The sequence below is a fragment of the Crocodylus siamensis genome, chromosome 10 (genome assembly GCF_052110815.1).
Source record: "Crocodylus siamensis isolate JL-2025a chromosome 10, ASM5211081v1, whole genome shotgun sequence".
Classification (NCBI taxonomy): domain Eukaryota; kingdom Metazoa; phylum Chordata; order Crocodylia; family Crocodylidae; genus Crocodylus; species Crocodylus siamensis.
The window spans coordinates 5,673,363-5,692,071 of record NC_143404.1 but is presented as its reverse complement, the minus strand read 5'-3'; the positions used below and the strand labels follow the sequence as shown (position 1 = coordinate 5,692,071).

At 44.1% G+C, this 18,709-nt stretch overlaps 1 protein-coding gene across 2 annotated transcripts in view; it reads right to left on the bottom strand.

Annotated features, from left to right (window-relative positions):
* The window catches only part of ADAMTS2 (ADAM metallopeptidase with thrombospondin type 1 motif 2), a 246,603-nt gene that overhangs the window by 142,169 nt on the left and 85,725 nt on the right, over positions 1 to 18,709 (bottom strand). For both annotated transcript variants that reach the window (XM_090064427.1, XM_090064428.1), the window contains exon 3: positions 4,838 to 4,994. In XM_090064427.1, the coding sequence (XP_089920553.1) occupies positions 4,838 to 4,994 (157 nt within the window). The remainder of the gene's footprint in view (positions 1 to 4,837; positions 4,995 to 18,709) is intronic.

Genomic DNA, 18,709 nt, shown 5'->3' with positions numbered 1-18,709 from the left:
AATTCAAAAGTCATGAGTCACGTCCTCTCCCCAAGTCATGAGTTTGGCTTAAATCAAGAGATTAAAAAAAGTAAAAACATCTGTTTGCGGTTTCTGAGCCTTTGGGATCATATTTATGATCATTTCTATGCAGCTATCATAAAAACTTTCCCTTTTCACATGGAAGCTGAAATTCTCACATATTCACATGACTTGTAAAACTTGGGCTTTTAAAAAACTCACCAAGTACCATTCGACTTTCAACAAAACTCAGAGATTTGGCAACAATGTAGTCACCTCCCACAGTGGATTTTAAGGACTACAACATACAGAAAACACTAGTGAATGTTTCTTTAAAACTGGTCCATTGCTTTAGGGTTTTTCTGGAAGCACACTACAGCGCAGATTTCTAGGCTGACAGTCGATGAAACATTTTGACATATGTTAATCGAGGCTACATGCTGATCTTCACTTAGAAACTCTGAGCTGGAGTTTGTATGGACTGAGAAGATGTGGAAAACCAATAAAAATATGCAGCTGAAGGAGAAGAGAAACAATCTGTAAAAAAAGCAAACTGAAAAACTAAATAAAATTCACTCTGTAAGCCTGTTCCTTAAAGCAAATCACTTTGGTAAGATAGTCAGGCAAGCAGGAGAAATGTTCATGGCAATTCAGTTTGAACAGACTGCCTAGAAACAAGAGGTGGAGTCCAGGGACACGTCCAGGATCAAAAGATCTGCATGGCTGAGTTTAAGGCCAGGGATCTCCCTTTCTTCACCTACTCAACCAGCTGACCCTGGCACCCTCTCTTCTACTTGCAATTACCACCTGGAAGACGCAAAGCTCTATCTATGGCCTCTGAAATCTTCAAGAAAAAGCAGGAGAGGGCTCAGATGCTCCCAGAACATATGGAGCCCTTTCAACCTCCGAAGTTTGAAGGACTTGCAGCAGCAGGGCCTGAGGTGTCTTTGCCAGCCCATTGCTTGTGAAGGCTGGGGGCACATTTGAAAACTGTCAATTAGTTCAATAGCTGCTCAAAAAATGGAAGGCAGTTTGCAAACTTTTCGAACTTTTTTCCTTGATTTTTCTGTTCCCATTTCGGATGCAGTCAAAACACTGAAGTCAGAGGAATTACAGCCGTCTCTGCGAAAGCCAGTCAGCAATACCTGAGACTGAGCTCTTCATTCATTCAAGTAAACTCCCAGTTTCCAAATGATAATGGCTCCCGTTGTCATTAATAATGCTTCCTATTTCTTAATTGTAGTTTAGCAGTTTACTTATTATTATTATTATCATCACTACTACTAATGTTACAGCAAAGGCAGATGGCAAGAAAGATGCGAGTCCAAAATGCAGAGTATTTGGCCAGGCAGCAGAAACTATCAGTTATCTAACGGACCGTACCAAGCTGGCTAGAGACAAACATGAAGTATGGCATGACAAAGTTGGCCATAGTGTATGCTGGGCCCCCTGCAAGAAGTACAGAGTACAAGTAGGAAAGATACTGTAGAGATTCATTTTAAACACATTATGGGATTTTTCAATTGTGACTTTTAGCAAGATAGGCACTTAAGATGAGCTATGGGGGCTGTAAAGGAGGAGGAGGGATGGTGCTTCATCACAGGCTTTTCCTTTCCCTTTGATAGAAATGTCCCATGGAAAAGGCAAGAAAAAATGTGACAAACAGAATTGGTTATGGTAGGAACTGAAGAAAATCCAGGGCATGAAAAGTATAAGCATAATACCAATTGCTTATGGTGCACCAGGATCTCATGACAGGGGTATCATAACGGCACTGCTCTAGAAACCAGCTCTATTGTAAGAGACCGTAGGACCTTCCAAGAGCAACATCAATGGGCACCTCTAAAACCCTAGGAAAAGTGGTAAATTCCCCATTGCCTTGGTTTAAGTTAGATTCACGTTAGCTCCTGTCTTCTCTGAGATCCCAGGAGGCGGTGAGATAAACTGCTGCTACTAATCCCTATAACATCTTGGCAGCACCCAACAGCCCCTGTCATGAACTAGGACTCCCATGTGGTAGGCACCGTACAAACATTGAAACATAATGTGCTTTCATTCACAGACTCTGAATGACCTTGCCCTGATCCGTGACTCTAAACAGCATGACACCTTCCGCTCAGCAAGATGGGACTAAGATTATTCTCAAGACATATGCTGGGTTATATCAGTCAACAACCACCCACAGCGAGCATCCTGCATTGTTCTCGAGGACTTTCCACACAGCCAACCCCGTCCATCACTCATCCACATTGGTCTACAACTCCTGATCATTACATGTAAAAGAAAATCCAGGTGGAGCTTCAGGAAAGCCAACTGGTCCCTATTCATGGAGACTGTTGAACAATCCATTGTTACCATCCCACGGCAAAACATCCCAGTTGATGAAGCCTATATGCATTTCCGTGGTGCCCTCTATAAAGCAGTGCAATCCTCTGTACCCAAAGGATTTTACCCCCTCTACACTCCTTGCTTGGATGGAGAGTGTGCTGCTCTACCAGATGAGTATGAAAAATCTGGAGATCCAGATACCGCCAATCACCTTCTTGAATCACTAGATGCTGCTCGTCAGAACCGCTGGGAGAACTCAACTTCATGAGCTAATATTTCTGCCACTCCAGTTAGAAGAGCTGGGGTCTCATTCGCTGCCTGGGAGCAGCTCGATGTCCCCCAGCCCAAACTCGATCGTCTGTGTTGGCCAATGCTGTTGCTAGCCACCTCCTGAAAGTGGCAAGAGCCCCCATAACAAGAAGGATTTTGAGCAAAGAATACATGAAGAACGGTATCATTTCCACAAAATGTTCAGAACCCAGATCCTCCACAAACATTTTCACCAAAAGAACTTGATGCTGTGCTGTGCAAATTAAAATCTGGCACCACAACTGGCTATGACAACAGGCACTCAGTTTCTGAAACATCTTGGTCCTCGAGCTCATAATTGGTCTCGACTCTTCTTCAACTGTATTATCCATGAAGGACAAATTCCATCGGCATCGTGCTGAGCAAAAATTGTTGGCCTACTCAAGCCTGGCAAAGACCCACAATCAGCAGGAAGTTACCAACCAATCTTCCTCCTGCATGTCTGCTACAAGACACTTGAGAGACTATTTCTGCAATATATTTCTCCAGTAATTGATCCTGCCCTAAGCCCAGATGAAAGGGGATTTCACCATGGCTGGAGCACATGCAACCAATTTCTAGCCTTAACCACTTCAGTGATAACAGCCTTCAGAAAAACCTGAAGACTGGTGTTGTCTTCCTCAATTTAACAGCAGCGTATGATACTGTCTAGCATACCAGACTTCTGGCAAAAATATCAGGAATTCTGCCACATTGGGTTGCTTGTCTAGTTAAACTATTACTAGTTGTCAACACTTTCAAGTCTACCTGGCCAACCAAACTAGCTCTTGGAGACAACAAACCAATGACCTCCTTCTGAGATCAGTACATCATTTCTGACCCTACAGTTAGTTAACCAGAATTTAGCTGGCCATGCCGTCATTGGGCACTTCTCAACCATTTTCAAACTGGACAGGGTCACTGTGCCTGAACCCTATACCAATGAGGCCTTCACAATGACAACAAATGCACTTGTGGACAAGTTCAAACCATGCCCCACATTGTTGACTAGTGTCTATTTAACATGCTACCCGGTGGCCTTCAAGCTCTTCACACCGGTGATGACATCACTGTAAGATGGCTGGAATAATATGCCAAAACCACCTACACTAAATAAATACATTCACAGGCAAGTACTAGGGCTGCAGCACAATCGCCGTTTCAGCTGGTGTTACTGGTCGGCCGTGCTCCAGAGTTTGCTGCAGTAGTGTTATGTTTCAGATAGCTCCAGGAGAGAAAGCAATGGTCTAGGTCTTAACATTTTATTGAGGTGTTTTGAGATATTAGTGTCAGGGGTCTTCTTTTAGCAGGAACAGTGTGCCAATAATTTCAGTCAAGTTGCCCAAACTGAAATATGATTTGTGCTATCTGTATACCAGACCCCTACTTCTGAGGAATTTTTACCATCTAAAAACAAAAATACTGCCGTAAGGTGTGAATAACATTAAGTCTCTGTTGTTTAAAAAGAAACTGAGCAACTCAGAGCTATTTTCCAACACTGCAGTAAGATTATAAACGCTCACAATACAGCAGCTTCCATCACGATTCCAGGAGCAGGGGCTTAAGCTCCTGCCAACTGCGCCTGCGGCTACGTCAGGCTCTGCTGTGAAGTGTATTTTGACCTCCGCTACAAAGGGCCTCTTTGGACATGGCAAAACACACAGAAATTTGCCACATCTGCGGTGAGTGAAATCTCACTTTGGTATCTGATGTGGGCAGAGCTTAGCACGCTCTTCTGTGGCAGCTCCACGTCTACACCTGAAGATATGGCAGCTCATTTTCCTTTTGGGAATAAGAAGGTGCCAACACAAAGCCCAGGCACCATGTCTGTACTGCAGCCTTCCAAGTGGGCCATTGCAGAGCCAGTGAGAGCGTCGTTTCCCCAGTATGTGCCTATCCCCAACATTGCTGCTCTGTCTGCTTTTACATGGGGCTTAAAGACTCAGAGTGGCTTGTGCTGGCCATTTTACACAAATAAAATATTGTCTGGTTTTGTGTATTAAAAGGAACAGAGATCCCCCAGCCTGGTAAATGTTCTGGCAGCTGCAATGCTTTTTTTTAATCTAGCCCAAACTTTCAGCTACTCCCACACCCTTCCACAGACCAAGAAAAGGGTATTGCCACACTCAAGGACAAAAAAATCCAGAAGTAGTAAAGCGCATCGGTTGCATGTCTTCAACTATGCTTTATACATCAGCTGTCATTAGCATCTCAGCCTTACCTTTATGGTGGATATCGGTGTTCTCACTGGGAAGCGGCCTCTTGGCAGTTGTTCTGCGATACACGACATGCGTTCTGCCGCCTTCCTCCTCCTCCCGAGTCCCCTTCTCTAGAGGTTCGATGAAGAACTCGTCCTTGTCTGTGCGAATCATGCCAGCCTAGAGTGACAGGGCAGAGATCGAACATTTCACGTTACGGTGCATGCAGCAGACACTGTGAGTAAACAGTTACAATATGCTTAAGCACACTTTAGCGCTCTCCAGAGAGCAGTTAGAAAGCAGGGAGTAAGCAAGGTGAATTCTTTATTAGAGCAAAACGAAGCATCAGTTCCTCAACTTGACAAGGAAGGACAAAGGTAAAATACTAGACCAAAGGGATTCCTAATAGAGTCTAATTAGCAAGGTTTGGGACTAGAACAGGTATGTGGAAATGGACTCTCAGTCAGAAGTCACCTATAACAAAATGGTTAAGACCATCTTAGTCATTTGTTAGCACAAACTGCTGTAGAGTTTATACAAATACCCACTGCTGTTAAACAAAGGATCGATTCAGCGTAACGAGCTGGTCCTGATACACAGTGCCATGGCGCAGAAGCGCAAAGCCAGCCCCTTTCTGCTCATTGCAAGACAATGAAGTGCTAAGCCTCATATGATGGCTTTGCAATTTTTCTTACGTTCAACATGTCAAATAAACATGACCACGGCACCGTACTGGCACAAAACCCCTCTTAGCCCAGTAGACTGTTAAAAACACAATTACGAGCAATCAATTTCTAAGGGAGAAAGGCTTAAAAACTGAGGTTAGACCAAATATGCTGGTATGAAAAGAAAATGAAAACTTCATTCCTCTACGAAACATCAAAAGAAGTCTTACACAATGTTCTCAGCATGTCCACTGCTAACTACAGCAGCGTGTAATTCATTAAGCAGAAAGAAACAAACTACAAAAAAAAATCCTTCTACCACTTTCAGCTGGGTGGAACCACTTCTAGCTCTTTAGCTCAAGCATGTGTGTTGTTTCGCAGCACTCGCCCTGCTGCAGGAGGTTAGGATAGTCAACAGCTGGCTTGCATAACTGCCTTTCTTTGATTTTCCTGGGTGTGCATTTGCTCAGCTACATTTGAGAACTTAAAACTAATGAACTCTAGCTTGGTAAAAGGAAAGCCTGAACATGAAACGCAGCAAACACAATTCTTGAAAACACTGACCAGGAGACAGAAGTTGACCACACAACCAGCATTGTTTAATCTGTCAGTCGTTGACTTAAAGAGTCAAGCATGGTTGTCTATCCAGTCGTTAGACTTGCTGCACATGCAACTCAGTATTTCTGTGCCTTTAAACCATATTCTTTGTCTGCTTGGGAATCCAAGTTGTCTATAGATCGTAGTGCTAGGAGCTCCAGCACGGACCCCGATTCTGATTCCTTTGAAGTCAATGTTCATTTTCCCAACATCCTCACTTAGGCACAAGAGATTTCCCAACCTGTGCCATATCTTGGCTTTAGTACAAGTATACTGAAATATTTTTTTTTTCACAAACAGCAAACTACTTTTACCGCTGCTATAAATACAGCCTGCTCTTTGGTTTCCCCCCTGGAAAAATGTCAGGTTCATTTGTCATATCTTAACGTACATTAGGCAAGATATCCAGTTGCAGATTTTATATCTATAATGTATACAAAAAGAGATTGAAAGGGAAGGATTAAAGAAACAAAATTATATTTAAGCAGTTTAGACTGTTACCAGGCTGCCTGTACAGAGAGCAAACTGAATTTGAAATCTTGCGATTCTTTTCATCTAATTTAGATTCGACATCAGACACGAGGAAGGTGAAACAGGCTCAGCAGTCAGAGGAAGCAAAGACAATGAAGAAAATAAGCACTGAACCGAGTAGGCTGCAAGTAAAAGGGAATGTGTAAAAAGAAATTTTCAAAATGAATGTTCCTTCTTTTTTAAACTATATACATGCCCAGAGCTAAATGTTCAAATCTTTGCATATGATATGCACAACTACAGATGGAGAAGGGAGCAAGTATTTGCAGGCTCAGACAGAGGTGCGGAATATAATGTGAACAGCATATTTAAACCAAGAACAAATGTGCATATGGCTTGGCTGCCATGGGATATATGCAAGCAATTTGTGTGTATGTAGCTAAACAGTACAGAATGCATGGATGTGTAGGTCGGTTATGCCCGCCATTAACTAAGCAAATTATGCTGGGCCTTAATAATTCATGTGGGGTTTACAATACAGAGTCCACCCGGCGGCATTAGGGAAAATGCTGCTGCTGTCCTGTTGTCAATAAGGCACAGCAAAGACGATTTAGAGGGGTCTGAACTGCCTCACCCAAGGATCAGAAGGAAGCAGCGCTTGAAATCACCAGCTGAACAGATCTGACGGAAGTACAAACCTGTGATCTCTTGAAAGAGAAAAAGGAGTTTGTTTAGCCCGAGTGAAGCCTCATGTCTGCTGGAGAAAAGGCAGGCATTACCCTGGCCAGGCACTAGGCCAGGCAAGATCAAGAGCACCCCCAGTATGGGAATTTCAGAGAACCAGTATGAACTGGGGCTGGCATTCGATCACATCAAAGGTGGTGAGGAAGGGGCCCAGAGCACCCACTACACAACTGTCTTTTCTGTTCCAGTTCCTTCAAGCAGGGCTGGATTAACGCACAGGCAAACTAGTCGCAGGACTAAGTGACGAAGGGGCCCAGTCGCACTTATTTTACATATTATAATAATTGAATGAAAAAGTAATATAAATATACAGTATAAAGTAGCGGCCCATGAGTTTATTTGCCTAGGGCACACCAAAGGGTTAATCCAGTTCTGCCTTCAAGTTTATCACCATGATGCTTCAGCGTGTCTCAAGTCTCCTCCCCACTCTCTTGGACAACATCCCTCACATTGGAGAACCGGGTCTTCCTCCTCCCGAGAGAGGAAGCAGTGCGTCCTGGAACGACCTGGCCATGGTACACAGGGGAGAAGGGGGAACAAGGCCACCAAAGTCCCACACGGCACCAGAGCAGCGTGACCCATGTCCGTTGAGGTTGGGGAATCAAGATTTTCTGACAAAAGTTGTAAGGGTTTCGGCCAGTTTCTGCTTTTGGTTTCATAGACGAGGGAAAGTTTAAAAAAAAATCTCTGGAGAGTTGCTGGATTTCCCCCAGGGGAAACAAAGCAGGATGGGCCCTTGGACCTTATCAACTGAAAATGGTAAAAGGTCGTCATCAACCTTTTGACCGCAGGAGAGTGGCCACGTTGTTAGACGAAGAGCTCCCAAGCAGCGCTCTTGCTATCCCACCCATCGGTTCGTCTTCAGTCCACATCCAGGTCGGTTGCGCACTCAATGCCCCCCGTTTACTATGATCTACTCCAGGAAAATGCTGGGTAATTCAGGACCAGATGTGGAACTCAGCCTCTGCCACAGAAACAAAGTTAAAAGCTGGTAGAAATGTTGAGCCGACTCTTCTCTCCCCCACCCTGCTCCTTTCTCTTGGGACATTTATATTCAAACTGAAGGGGGATGCAGGGAAAGGATATTGCTAAAACTTCCCTGCCAGGAGCGATTTATCCCCTGACTTATAAAAATACTAAAAAAAAGAAAAAGCATGCGCCTTTGGAATGTGCCAAAGCGTATCAAATGGCCCGTTCTTTGCAAATATTTCCCCAGGTAGGATGCCCCCGGGCCCTTCTGCTAAAGGCTTCCCATCCCGACTGCAAATTACTCAAGTCAAGCACCGCTTAGTGCTCATTAATATGCATTAAAGAGCACAGCAGAAGGAGGTACTTCATCACAAGGAAACTGCACTTTGGAGAATCAAAACCCCTGCTCAGGTTGCCGAGAGAGCTATTTGGGAATCCAAGTCACACCGTGGAAGTGTGACAAGGAAAGTGTGGGGAAGGGATGGTGGAATCATTCTAGCCAATTAGTAGCACGGATGGGTCCCTAATGAATCTACTACGACATGTAGGGCTAGAGGATGCAGGGGCTGTCAAGCTTACTAGCGCTCATCCTCGAGGTTTAGGGTATGAAGCTCCAGTGCACCTCCCTAACACTTGCCAGCAGGAGCCGACAAGGCTCTGAAGGACCACCGGGCTGTGACGGTCTCCCATCCTGCCAGCATCGGGGCCCTCCTCCACCCAGCTCCGCAGCCGCACTACAGCATTTCCCACATCCCATCCCCTGGGCAGCACCTGCCGGTCTCCTCTCTCCTCCCTGCAGCCAGCGGCAGGCTTTGATTACAGGGGCCTGTCTACATCATGAACTAGCCCACGGCTTGTCCAGACACGGTACTGTTATACACGCCCCACGTCCCAAAGCAGAAGCTGCAGTCACACGGCCCTACAGATGGGCTAATGACCATCATGCTGGGCCTGGCCGTGGCTCCCTCATGCTCTGCACAGGCTATTTCTGAACCAGGATAATCAGCCTGAATGTAGCACATCACAAATGCATCTGCACTGCTTCCAGTTCTGGAGAATACAGCAAGCAGTGCCATGAGTTTTGTAGGGCACTGCAAGTGTGCAGCAGAGTCATGCCTTGAGAGCCAGTCTCCCCACCCCCCAAAGTCCTCCATCAGGCAACACCAAAACCACCTGACTGCTTTCTGCAGGCCACACTGCAGCCAGTGCCAAATTAGCACCTGATGAAGGCCATGCCTTTGTCCTATACATTAAATTGCATTTTTCAGAGTCCAGCACCGTAACATGGATCTCACTCCTGGTTCCTCCCTCCCCCCATATTTTGTATTCAAGTTGGAAGGTTGTCTGCAGAATGCATTTTACTGTCCTAAACCAAGGACCTCATGCATAATTTAATTCAGGACTTGGTAGAAAAATTCAAGCCTAGCACTTTTGCGACTGCCCTGTCTTTCCCTGGGAAGGGAGAAGATAGAGCAAAACTGGGTTTATAACAGTAAACAGGTTGCAATCTTAAGGAGCTAGAATACACACACACACACACACACACACACACACACACACACACACACACACACACACACACAGCAAGTTGTTCTCCAGATTTTATTAGCCATGATTATAACAGATGCCTAAGATTATTAGCAATGTGAGGGAACTTGTATAAAGTAATGTTGCTCTTTTTTTCCCCATTTACATCCTACAGGAGAGCAGGGCAAATGCATGAGTGGCAAGTATTCACCAAGTTTCCAATGAGCGTCAATGTAATTTCACTCTAAAAACGTTAACATTCAAATCGGCAGTGAGAGTATGAGTGACTGGCTTAGATCAAAAGTTGTAAAGGAAGTAAAACAGACTTTCCTGTTATACGGTAAGGAAGAAAAGGAAGAAGGAAGGAAGGTAAACTGTATTTTTTAATACTTAGAGTGTCCCACGCATAGACAGACAGAAATGCAAGCTGTAGTTGAAATAATACCGTATTTTCTCGCTTACCACACCCCCCCAAATAAAACACACACACTGTTTTGGGGAGGCAGAATAAAGGAAAAGAGATTTTTCCCGTCACAGCTGAATGCTGGCTGCAGGGGATCCTAATGGCAGCAGCTGTGGCTGGGACAACTTTAACACTGTAGCCAGACCTGGCCCTAGGGGTGCGCGGGGCTGGTGGTGTTCAGCAGCGGCAGCACGTGGCAGCTGCGGTGGGGCCTATGCAGCGCTGACCAGGGGCCCCCCAAAGTGCAGGGCCCAGGGCAGTCACCCTGATTCCTCCCCCCCCGGGACGGCCCTGACTGTAGCTCTGCTCCGATGGGTGAGCTTACTCCCTCGCTCCCTGAGGCTGGCAGAGGCAGAAATCTGGCAGCCATCTTGCAACAGTGCTTCCATGCTTCTGTTCTAGAGAAGAAAAATCAGCCTGCTTAAGACACAAGCCCCAATTTTGGCAGGCTAATGTGCTAGGGAAAGGTGCATGTAAATATGGTATAAGATCTTACAATATCCAAGTTCTTTTCACATCTATGCAGTATCCAGCAAAATTAAATTGGAAGCAATCAGGTCCAACGGACTTTGTGTGGAGCAAAAATCCAGAAAGTGAGCATCATCTACCAGTGACATCTCTGAGCCAGATTTCTGAACGTGGCTGCACCAGGCAGGTCTGTTGTGTCCGAGGTTTACAAGCACTCCAGGAGATACTTCTGCCTCAACCTTCGCCCTGGGGTTTCTGCAAAAGTAACACCGCTGGCCCCATGCACCAGGACAGGACCTACTCCCTGTCCTCCATAGAGGACCTGGGTTTGGGACAACTGCCCAGCTCTCCTGGTTTCCTCAACCACCATAACACACTCTCACATTTAGAAGGTATTCTTTAAAAGTTTAATTTAGCAGCAAAACTGCTTCACATATTTAGACTCTACAGCAATCTCCACGTTTTACAGCTTTAGCTCCTTGAGCTAATTAAACGTCTCCATGGCTCTGCACTCAGCGAGTGACTTAATTGTCTCCTCATTCACATTCATATCACAGCTTCATGTTCTAGGCCACAGCAAAGTAAACCCGCCTTGCTACTGCTCTTCCTTCTCCTTCAAGGCTCCAGAGTTGGACGCATTCTATGGCCTCAAGTTTAATTAAGGTTCATTTTTTATATTGTTAGCACAAGCTTATAGAGATTTTTCTTATTCCTACAAAAGACAGATTTGTCTCTCTACCTACAAACATGTGATGAGGGAAGGAAGATTACTTTTTTTTTTTAAATGCAACTTTCTGATGGATCAATCACTCAAACATTTCTGATTAATTACTGGCAATTGCTTAATTAAAAGAACAGCTAACAAATTCAAAACATTTTGAAAACTCCTTGAGATAATCCTTTAGCTGAGCAAAGAAACAACAAATCTTTGTAACTCTGGAATATGTGATTAAATTCAAATGAAGATTACTGAAACCACAAGCACAGAGATTACTCGCACACTAACAAAATCCAAAATATACTTCTAAATTTCTGTTCAAATTGCCACGCAGTGTAAAGAAGGACAAGTGATAAAAAAAAATATTGTCTTGCCTTCTATGCCTTACTGATCACTTCACCAAAGAAACAAAGGGACCCACAGCTTTGCATTTGACCGCTTAGTTACAAAGGAGATTTGTAACACCGTTTAACGTAGAAAAAGTTGAAATTTTTGCAAAAGCAAGGTGGCTAGGCAATGCCTTGATGAAGCATACAGAAGTCATGTAAGTTTGGACGCAAAGACATTTCTTAAAAATATAATAAAGCTGGCACTGATATAGCACCTTTCAACAGCGAATCTCAAAGCACTTTACACATTTTATTTTTATCTATGGATTTTCTGAGGGGCTTAACACCAGGGAAGCTTGGCATCTCACAGACACCAATGGATCTACCTTTACAGCCACCAAGTGAGGTAAAAATATTACTATCCAATTATACAGGAAGGAAACCGAGGCAAGGCTATTAAATTACTTGTTCTGCATCGCACAGGAAATCTATGCCAGAACAAGAATAGATTACAGATGTCCTAGATCCATACACATTCTTAACCACAACATCCTCCACTTTGCAAACATAGGGATGTACCTTCATCCTTATTCTACACGTGGGGAAACCGAGGCAGACATTTATTGTGGCCTGTCCAAGCTCACCGTATAGATCGGAGCTGGCACTGGAGTCCAGCTCCCCCAATTCCCAACCACATGGTGTAGGTATGCAGTTGCCCAGTATCCCTGTTTGTCATTTTGACCCACGTGTCATCTCCCAAATCCTACTTAATCATCTTAATCCTTGCACATTATTATTTTTAATTAGAAAAATGTGAAAGGGTGAGAACAGACTACCATACATGTTTATTCCTGTTTAGCTTCTTGCATGCTTGAAACCACTATAAAAAGCATTTGATGATTTGCTTTTGCTTTTTTTTTTAAAAGATGTCTTGACTTAGAACCATAGTAGAAGAAGAATTGTGAGGTATGGTAAATCTATTTTTCTTTTAACTGAATAGGGATACTGAAAGAGTTGCATAAAACATTTGGAACATGTTAGCACATATGGTACTGTAAATTACAACTGCCCCAGAGCTACGATGATTTATATAGCCCCCAGCCTGTGTGGCAGGAACAAGAAAGTTTCTCCTGTATGACTCTGCATGCATGCATTTTTCTTACTGTCATTTTGAAACTAAACATTTTGCAGTTTCTTTCATGCCTTTTTACAGTTACACAGCTCTGTTGCTTCTTTGATAAACAAGACAAATGCATTATATGAAGATGGCCAACTTGGAGACTTTAGGCAAGATACCCGCCTCGGTTTACCCACCTGCAGAATGGGCACAATGATACTGACCTCCTTTGTAAAGAATTTGAGGGGCTGGACTCTCGACCCATTTACATTGTGGTAATCTCTGTGAGGTTTGTACATAGCTGTAAGTTATACTGGAATCTGGAGCAGACAGACCAACAAATAGCTACTGGGGGGAGCTCCATACAATTAATTTCTATCACTGCACCTTGTTGTAGCCTCTTTGCCTTGAACAAATGGATAACCTGAGATAAGCTACAGACTCACGACACCTAAAGTGGTATAACTTAAATCAACACAGTTATATCCCTGATGTATATCCTGAAGTAATTCTCCACTGACTCCCTTAGGAAGCTAAGGGTGTTAGCCTGAAGTCAGGCAAAAGGATGTTATCATCAGCGTAGGACCATTCCTCCTGCATCCACTTCTCTTCTATACTGGTGTAAATGCACTGTGTGACCACACCCCAAGTCCAGCTGATGAAAAGCACCAGATAAAAGCTAAATCTTTATTATTATTTTCTGATATATTAGTCTTCCCTTCCACATTCAGTGTAGTGTGGTAGCAAGCAAATGAGGGAGAAATAATATATACCAACAAAGGTTCCTCTGCTGGCAAAGTTCTGTCTTTACCTGCAATTCACCCAGTCAGTCAGGCTAGGAACAGACATTGCATTTGTCCCAGGACAAGTTCTGCCTGCATTTGTCCCAGAACAGAAATGTCCTGGAATTGGCATGGATACATTCACCTTCCAATTAGGATTTAGTGACCACCTGAATGCATCACTGCTTTTCTGCCATTGATTCAATGCTGTAATCCCAGGACACTTTGCAATGACACTAGCACTTCTTATCTTGTGAACCTTTCTTGGGTTTGTTCCAGGACATCTGAAGAACTCTTCTGGGATAAAGTGGTTTGTCCCAGGACAAAACTGGTATCTGTTTGTAGCCTTATGGTCAGAATCTATTATACCAGTTCCCTAGGACTAGATCCCTGCAACCATGTTTTTGTGCCTCCACACCATCATTGCAACTGTAAGACGAGTCACAAGAAGCAGCAAGCAGGAAGTGGCCCTTCAGCTTTGTCATCAGCAGTTTTTCAAGGACTTGAGTACGGTGGAGTTGGGCTGCACTTAGGGACTGAACAGGTAAAATAAGATCCGGCCTTACGGCTAAACAGTCACAAGTCAGCTGATCCAAACTGAAAGTCAGTAGAGCTATGTGAGTTCACATCAGCTGAGAGCTTGGCCCCTCTCTGCATTCACGCAGCACTTTGTTTTTTAGCACTTTAAAGTTTTTAATAAAAAGCGATACAAAGAGTGAGGTAGATTAAGTATGATTGTCATGAAACTGCTGAGAAGAACGAGGATATGAACAAAGAAGCACATTACCCAGAGTGCGAGGGGTAAGGACTCTTGGTTGTTCTGCAGTATCTATCTCTACACCTGCCTACCCTATGTATGGTAGGTGAACTGGGGCAAATTACCCTGGATGAATCAGGACTGAATTGCCCCAATTTAGCTTTCATTTATGCAGAATACCTGATGCATGGCAACCCCTCAACCCCTTTTAAATCATTGTACTTTGTTCATTTGTCCCTACCCAAAGCCATGGGAGTAAAATGCCTTTCTGAAAGCCACAAAGCAACACAGAGGCAGATTTCAGAATAGAGCCTAGGTTTCCTGACTTGATGTTGCTTGCTTTGAATCCTAGGACAGCATTAGTGAAGTTGCTTTAGATCTCTTTCCTCTTATAAGAAAGCTGTGCTGCAAAGTGAATCTCTGAATATAACAGTGCTAGTGAATTTCCACGTTGGCCTTTTTGGGCAAGCATAGAAAAGATTCTCTCCGTAAGACCAAGTGACTGAGCACAGATTCTTACTGTGACATTTTTGCTGACCCACATTCAGATCCTATCAGCTTCCAATGGGAGGATCCTTGTCTTTTAAGAGTTAAGCTGTAGAAATTTCATCTTGCTATAGATTTTTTGTCAAAGGGCAGCAGTGACTTTAGCAAGAACAGTGTTGTAAGTGGGATATTTTGGCAAGTCTGTAGGTTTGCAGCCCTCAGGTCCATGCAGGGTCCAAATGAAAAAAAGGAAAAGGTTATTAAATAGCTGTTGAGAATGAAAATGATAAATGGGGTAGATCCTGTGCACTCAAGGGACTGTAGCTTGATTACTGTTGTTGCAAGCTGGGCATAATAATTGCAGTTCTCTGCAACCAAGTTTCTCAATCTTGATCTGTCCTAGAAGAAAAGCATGAATATCAAGTCCGTGAATTTGCTAACAGCAAGAGCCTGAGGGATTAACTTTACCCAATTTTCAGTTAAGGAATCATTTGGAGCAAAAGTCTCTGTTATCACTTTCACTACGGCATTGATGAAATTCTACCCTCAGCAACAACCACCAAGAAAAAAGAAAACACATAAATGTTAGAAGAAAACAACACTTTCCAATCAAAAAAGCTGTCCAACTTTAATTCTCAAATCCAGGCTATGACTACACAATTTTTCTGGTAAGAATATATTGAGTTGGGGTGCAAGCCAGCTCACCACCTACTGCAGTCCAGGGGAGTCACAGGTTCATAGATTTTAAGGTCACAAGGAACAATGAGAGTCACTGCATGTGACCTCCTAGGTACAACAGGTCACATGCTTTCACCAAGCAATCACTGCAACTTACCAAGCAAGTCTTTCTCCTCGGCTAAGTACAGACAGCCAAAAAGCCAGAGGCAGAATCAATTCAGTCTTCGCAGGTTAGTTTAAAATGCAGAAATTAAACTGAGAAGCAAGTGAACAGACATTCACTTTTGATTCAGGAAATGCAGCCACATGCCTGCAGAGGCTCAGGCCAGAAGGCAGGGGGTGGGGAGGAGGCGCACTAGAGCATGGCTCCCAGCCTGCCATCCACTGCCAAAGGGAAGGGACTGAAGCTCCAAGGCTTTTCCCCACTTCCTGCTTGAGGGGAGGGGGCACCCCCTGCTCTCACCTGTGTGCATGCTGCTGTGGGGCTGGAGCCTTTGCAAGGTAACTGTCTCTTTAAAGAAGGGGAAAGCTGCCATCCAATAACCCCAGGTAGCCTCTCTGCGTTTTACCAGCTACTTTCTATCACTAGGTCACCATTCCCCCTTTCCCCCCCCATCTACCTTTCTCGCACCTATTATCTGCCATTCCCTGTGAACCTCACTGCCACGCATTTGTATTTTCACAGACCTGCATTTTGCTTATTGGCTTCTATTCTACCCAGGAGAGCACACAAAACCCCAGAGGCTTGCAAAGAACAATTTTTCCAACTGTTTAGTTGGTCTAATAAGACATATCACATCTACTCAACAAACCAAAGCTGCTGCTCACGTTCTACCTCTGTGGGTGGACACAAGGCACTGGGACCTGACTGCTTAATGCCAGTTCAAGTGAGTGGAGACAGAGAGCTGAGACAGAACAGGAAAAAGGAAACCTGCTGAAAAGAGGTGAATGAGGGCAGAGAAAAGAACAAGTAACACTGGAGAAGGGAATTGCTTTGAGGGGAAGAATATTTGAAGGGAAATCCTTTGGCTGGATGGAACAAAAGATACAGTGAACTGTTTTTTCTGAGTGCAAGTATTGAATCTAACTGGCCACTGTAGCTAGCAGGAGAGTTCACGGTTTGCCGCTAGAGCGGAGAGCTGGGTTTCCCACTCCCACCCCTCATCAGCCAGGCCTCCCTGCTCAGGCTGGGGAGCAGAGGGGCAGGGCCAACCCTGCTTCCTGGAACAGACAGCACAGCACAGGGCTGCAAAGCATCCTGGGATGCTGGGGGGCTGTGATTTAACTTGAACCAGGAAGGGGTTTGGGACAGAAGTTTCATAAATCAGTTAAGTCTGATACTACATTCAATCAGGTTTATCTTAAACCAGTTTCAGCCATTTTGAAACCGGTTTATGTGCCCTGAACTTCTGTTCTATTACAGGTTTAAACTAGTTTCTGATCACTTAAATCAGTTCATGTGTAACTTCTGTCCCTAGCCCTAAACTCAGTAAGAGCTGGATCAGACCCCTAATAAATACGAAATACAGCCTAGATATCTGCTTCAGTAAACAAGTTCACAGAACTCGTATCTAACAGACATAGGAACTAAATTTAACAACAGTGTCAGCAGAAGAGTGCTGGCGTAGCCAGCCTGCAGCTCCTAGGGTAGGGATCTACAAGTTTGCATGTTGTTAAATAAAACTAATCTGTCAATTTTGCAGCCACAGACATGCACTAGAAAGGGCCAGATTCTCTGCTGCGCCGCGGCTCGTGAAGTTCGCTGCATCAGTGAATACAAAATGGGTGTACAATCAGAGGGGTTGTACCTTGTACTCTGTGTGCTTTTGTAAATAACTACACACAACCAGAATCTGGCCCAGAGTCTTCATAAGTCATACACAAAGTTATCAACAGCTTAAGATGCGGACATCTCCTATCTCTGTTAAACTGGAAGTCTGGAGTGAGTTGAAACAGCACTGCAGTGTTTTGTACCAATTGGGGCATACTCTTGTCTTAGCCTTCTATTGACTCTCTGTCTCCTATTAATCTTCCCTGTCTTATTCTACAACAAAGATTCTTGGTGGGAGAAGAATACTTGGAAAGCAGTTATGCCAAAAAAGGTAGTGGAAGCCAAATCAGACACGAGCTTTCAATTTTATATTGAGTACAGTGCTAAGACCCCAATAGAAGAGGAATGTCAAAGTGCAAGATTCAGAAGACAAGCAAAAATAATTAAGCCCTGGAGGAACAGACTTATTAGGAAAGATTAACTAAAAGAATTAATATGCACAGCTTGTCCAGATGACAGAAAGGGTAGGGAGGCATACGATAGCTCTCCAAGTTTTTGAAGAGCAACAAGGAGATGATGAGAACTGTCAAAGGGTCTGGGATAATGTTATGAAAGGGAGAGAAGGCAAATTCAAGTAGGAATTTTAACAGAAAACCCTCTCACCATTTTCACGTCACTAAAATGAGATGATCATAACAATCCCTTCTTGCCTTAAACTCAAGGACAGTACTTCTCAACCAGAGTACTGCAGCACCCTGGAGTACCCTGAGATCCTTTCAAGGGTGCCGCAGGATGCTGTACAATGTTAGCACCGCCAGGTGCGCAAACATGATAAACCCAGAGAGCTCCTATACACGTGCAGGGAGGCTGTTCTGACACACTATAATTACAGCGTGTCAGAGCACACATGATTAATCAAGTCTGCTGCAGCATGATAATTACTGTGCTCCAGCAGACTCCAGCGACACAAGTATCAGCATCCCCACACTGAAAAATGGTGGCGGGGCGCTTTAAATGAAAGTTCGTTTGACGAGCTTTAGTTCAAAGTGTCCTGCCGCCATTTTTCAGAGCGGGGACACTGGTGCATGTGACTCTCAGTGCTGTGCTAATTAAAGTGCCCCCCGCCCCTGCCTCCTGGACCACATCTATAAATGCTCAGAGATTTCAAATCGGGATCCAGAGTGGTAAACACATCCTGACTTGCTGCGCTCCTTCTGGGTTCCTTGCAACAGAAGAAATATTCTAGTATTTGTCGGAAGTCAAAACATGAATGAAAATTAAGAACCGTAATTTTCTGACGGGTGCCTTGAGTTTAATGACAGGTCCCTTGAGTCTGAAAAGGTTAAGGAGCCT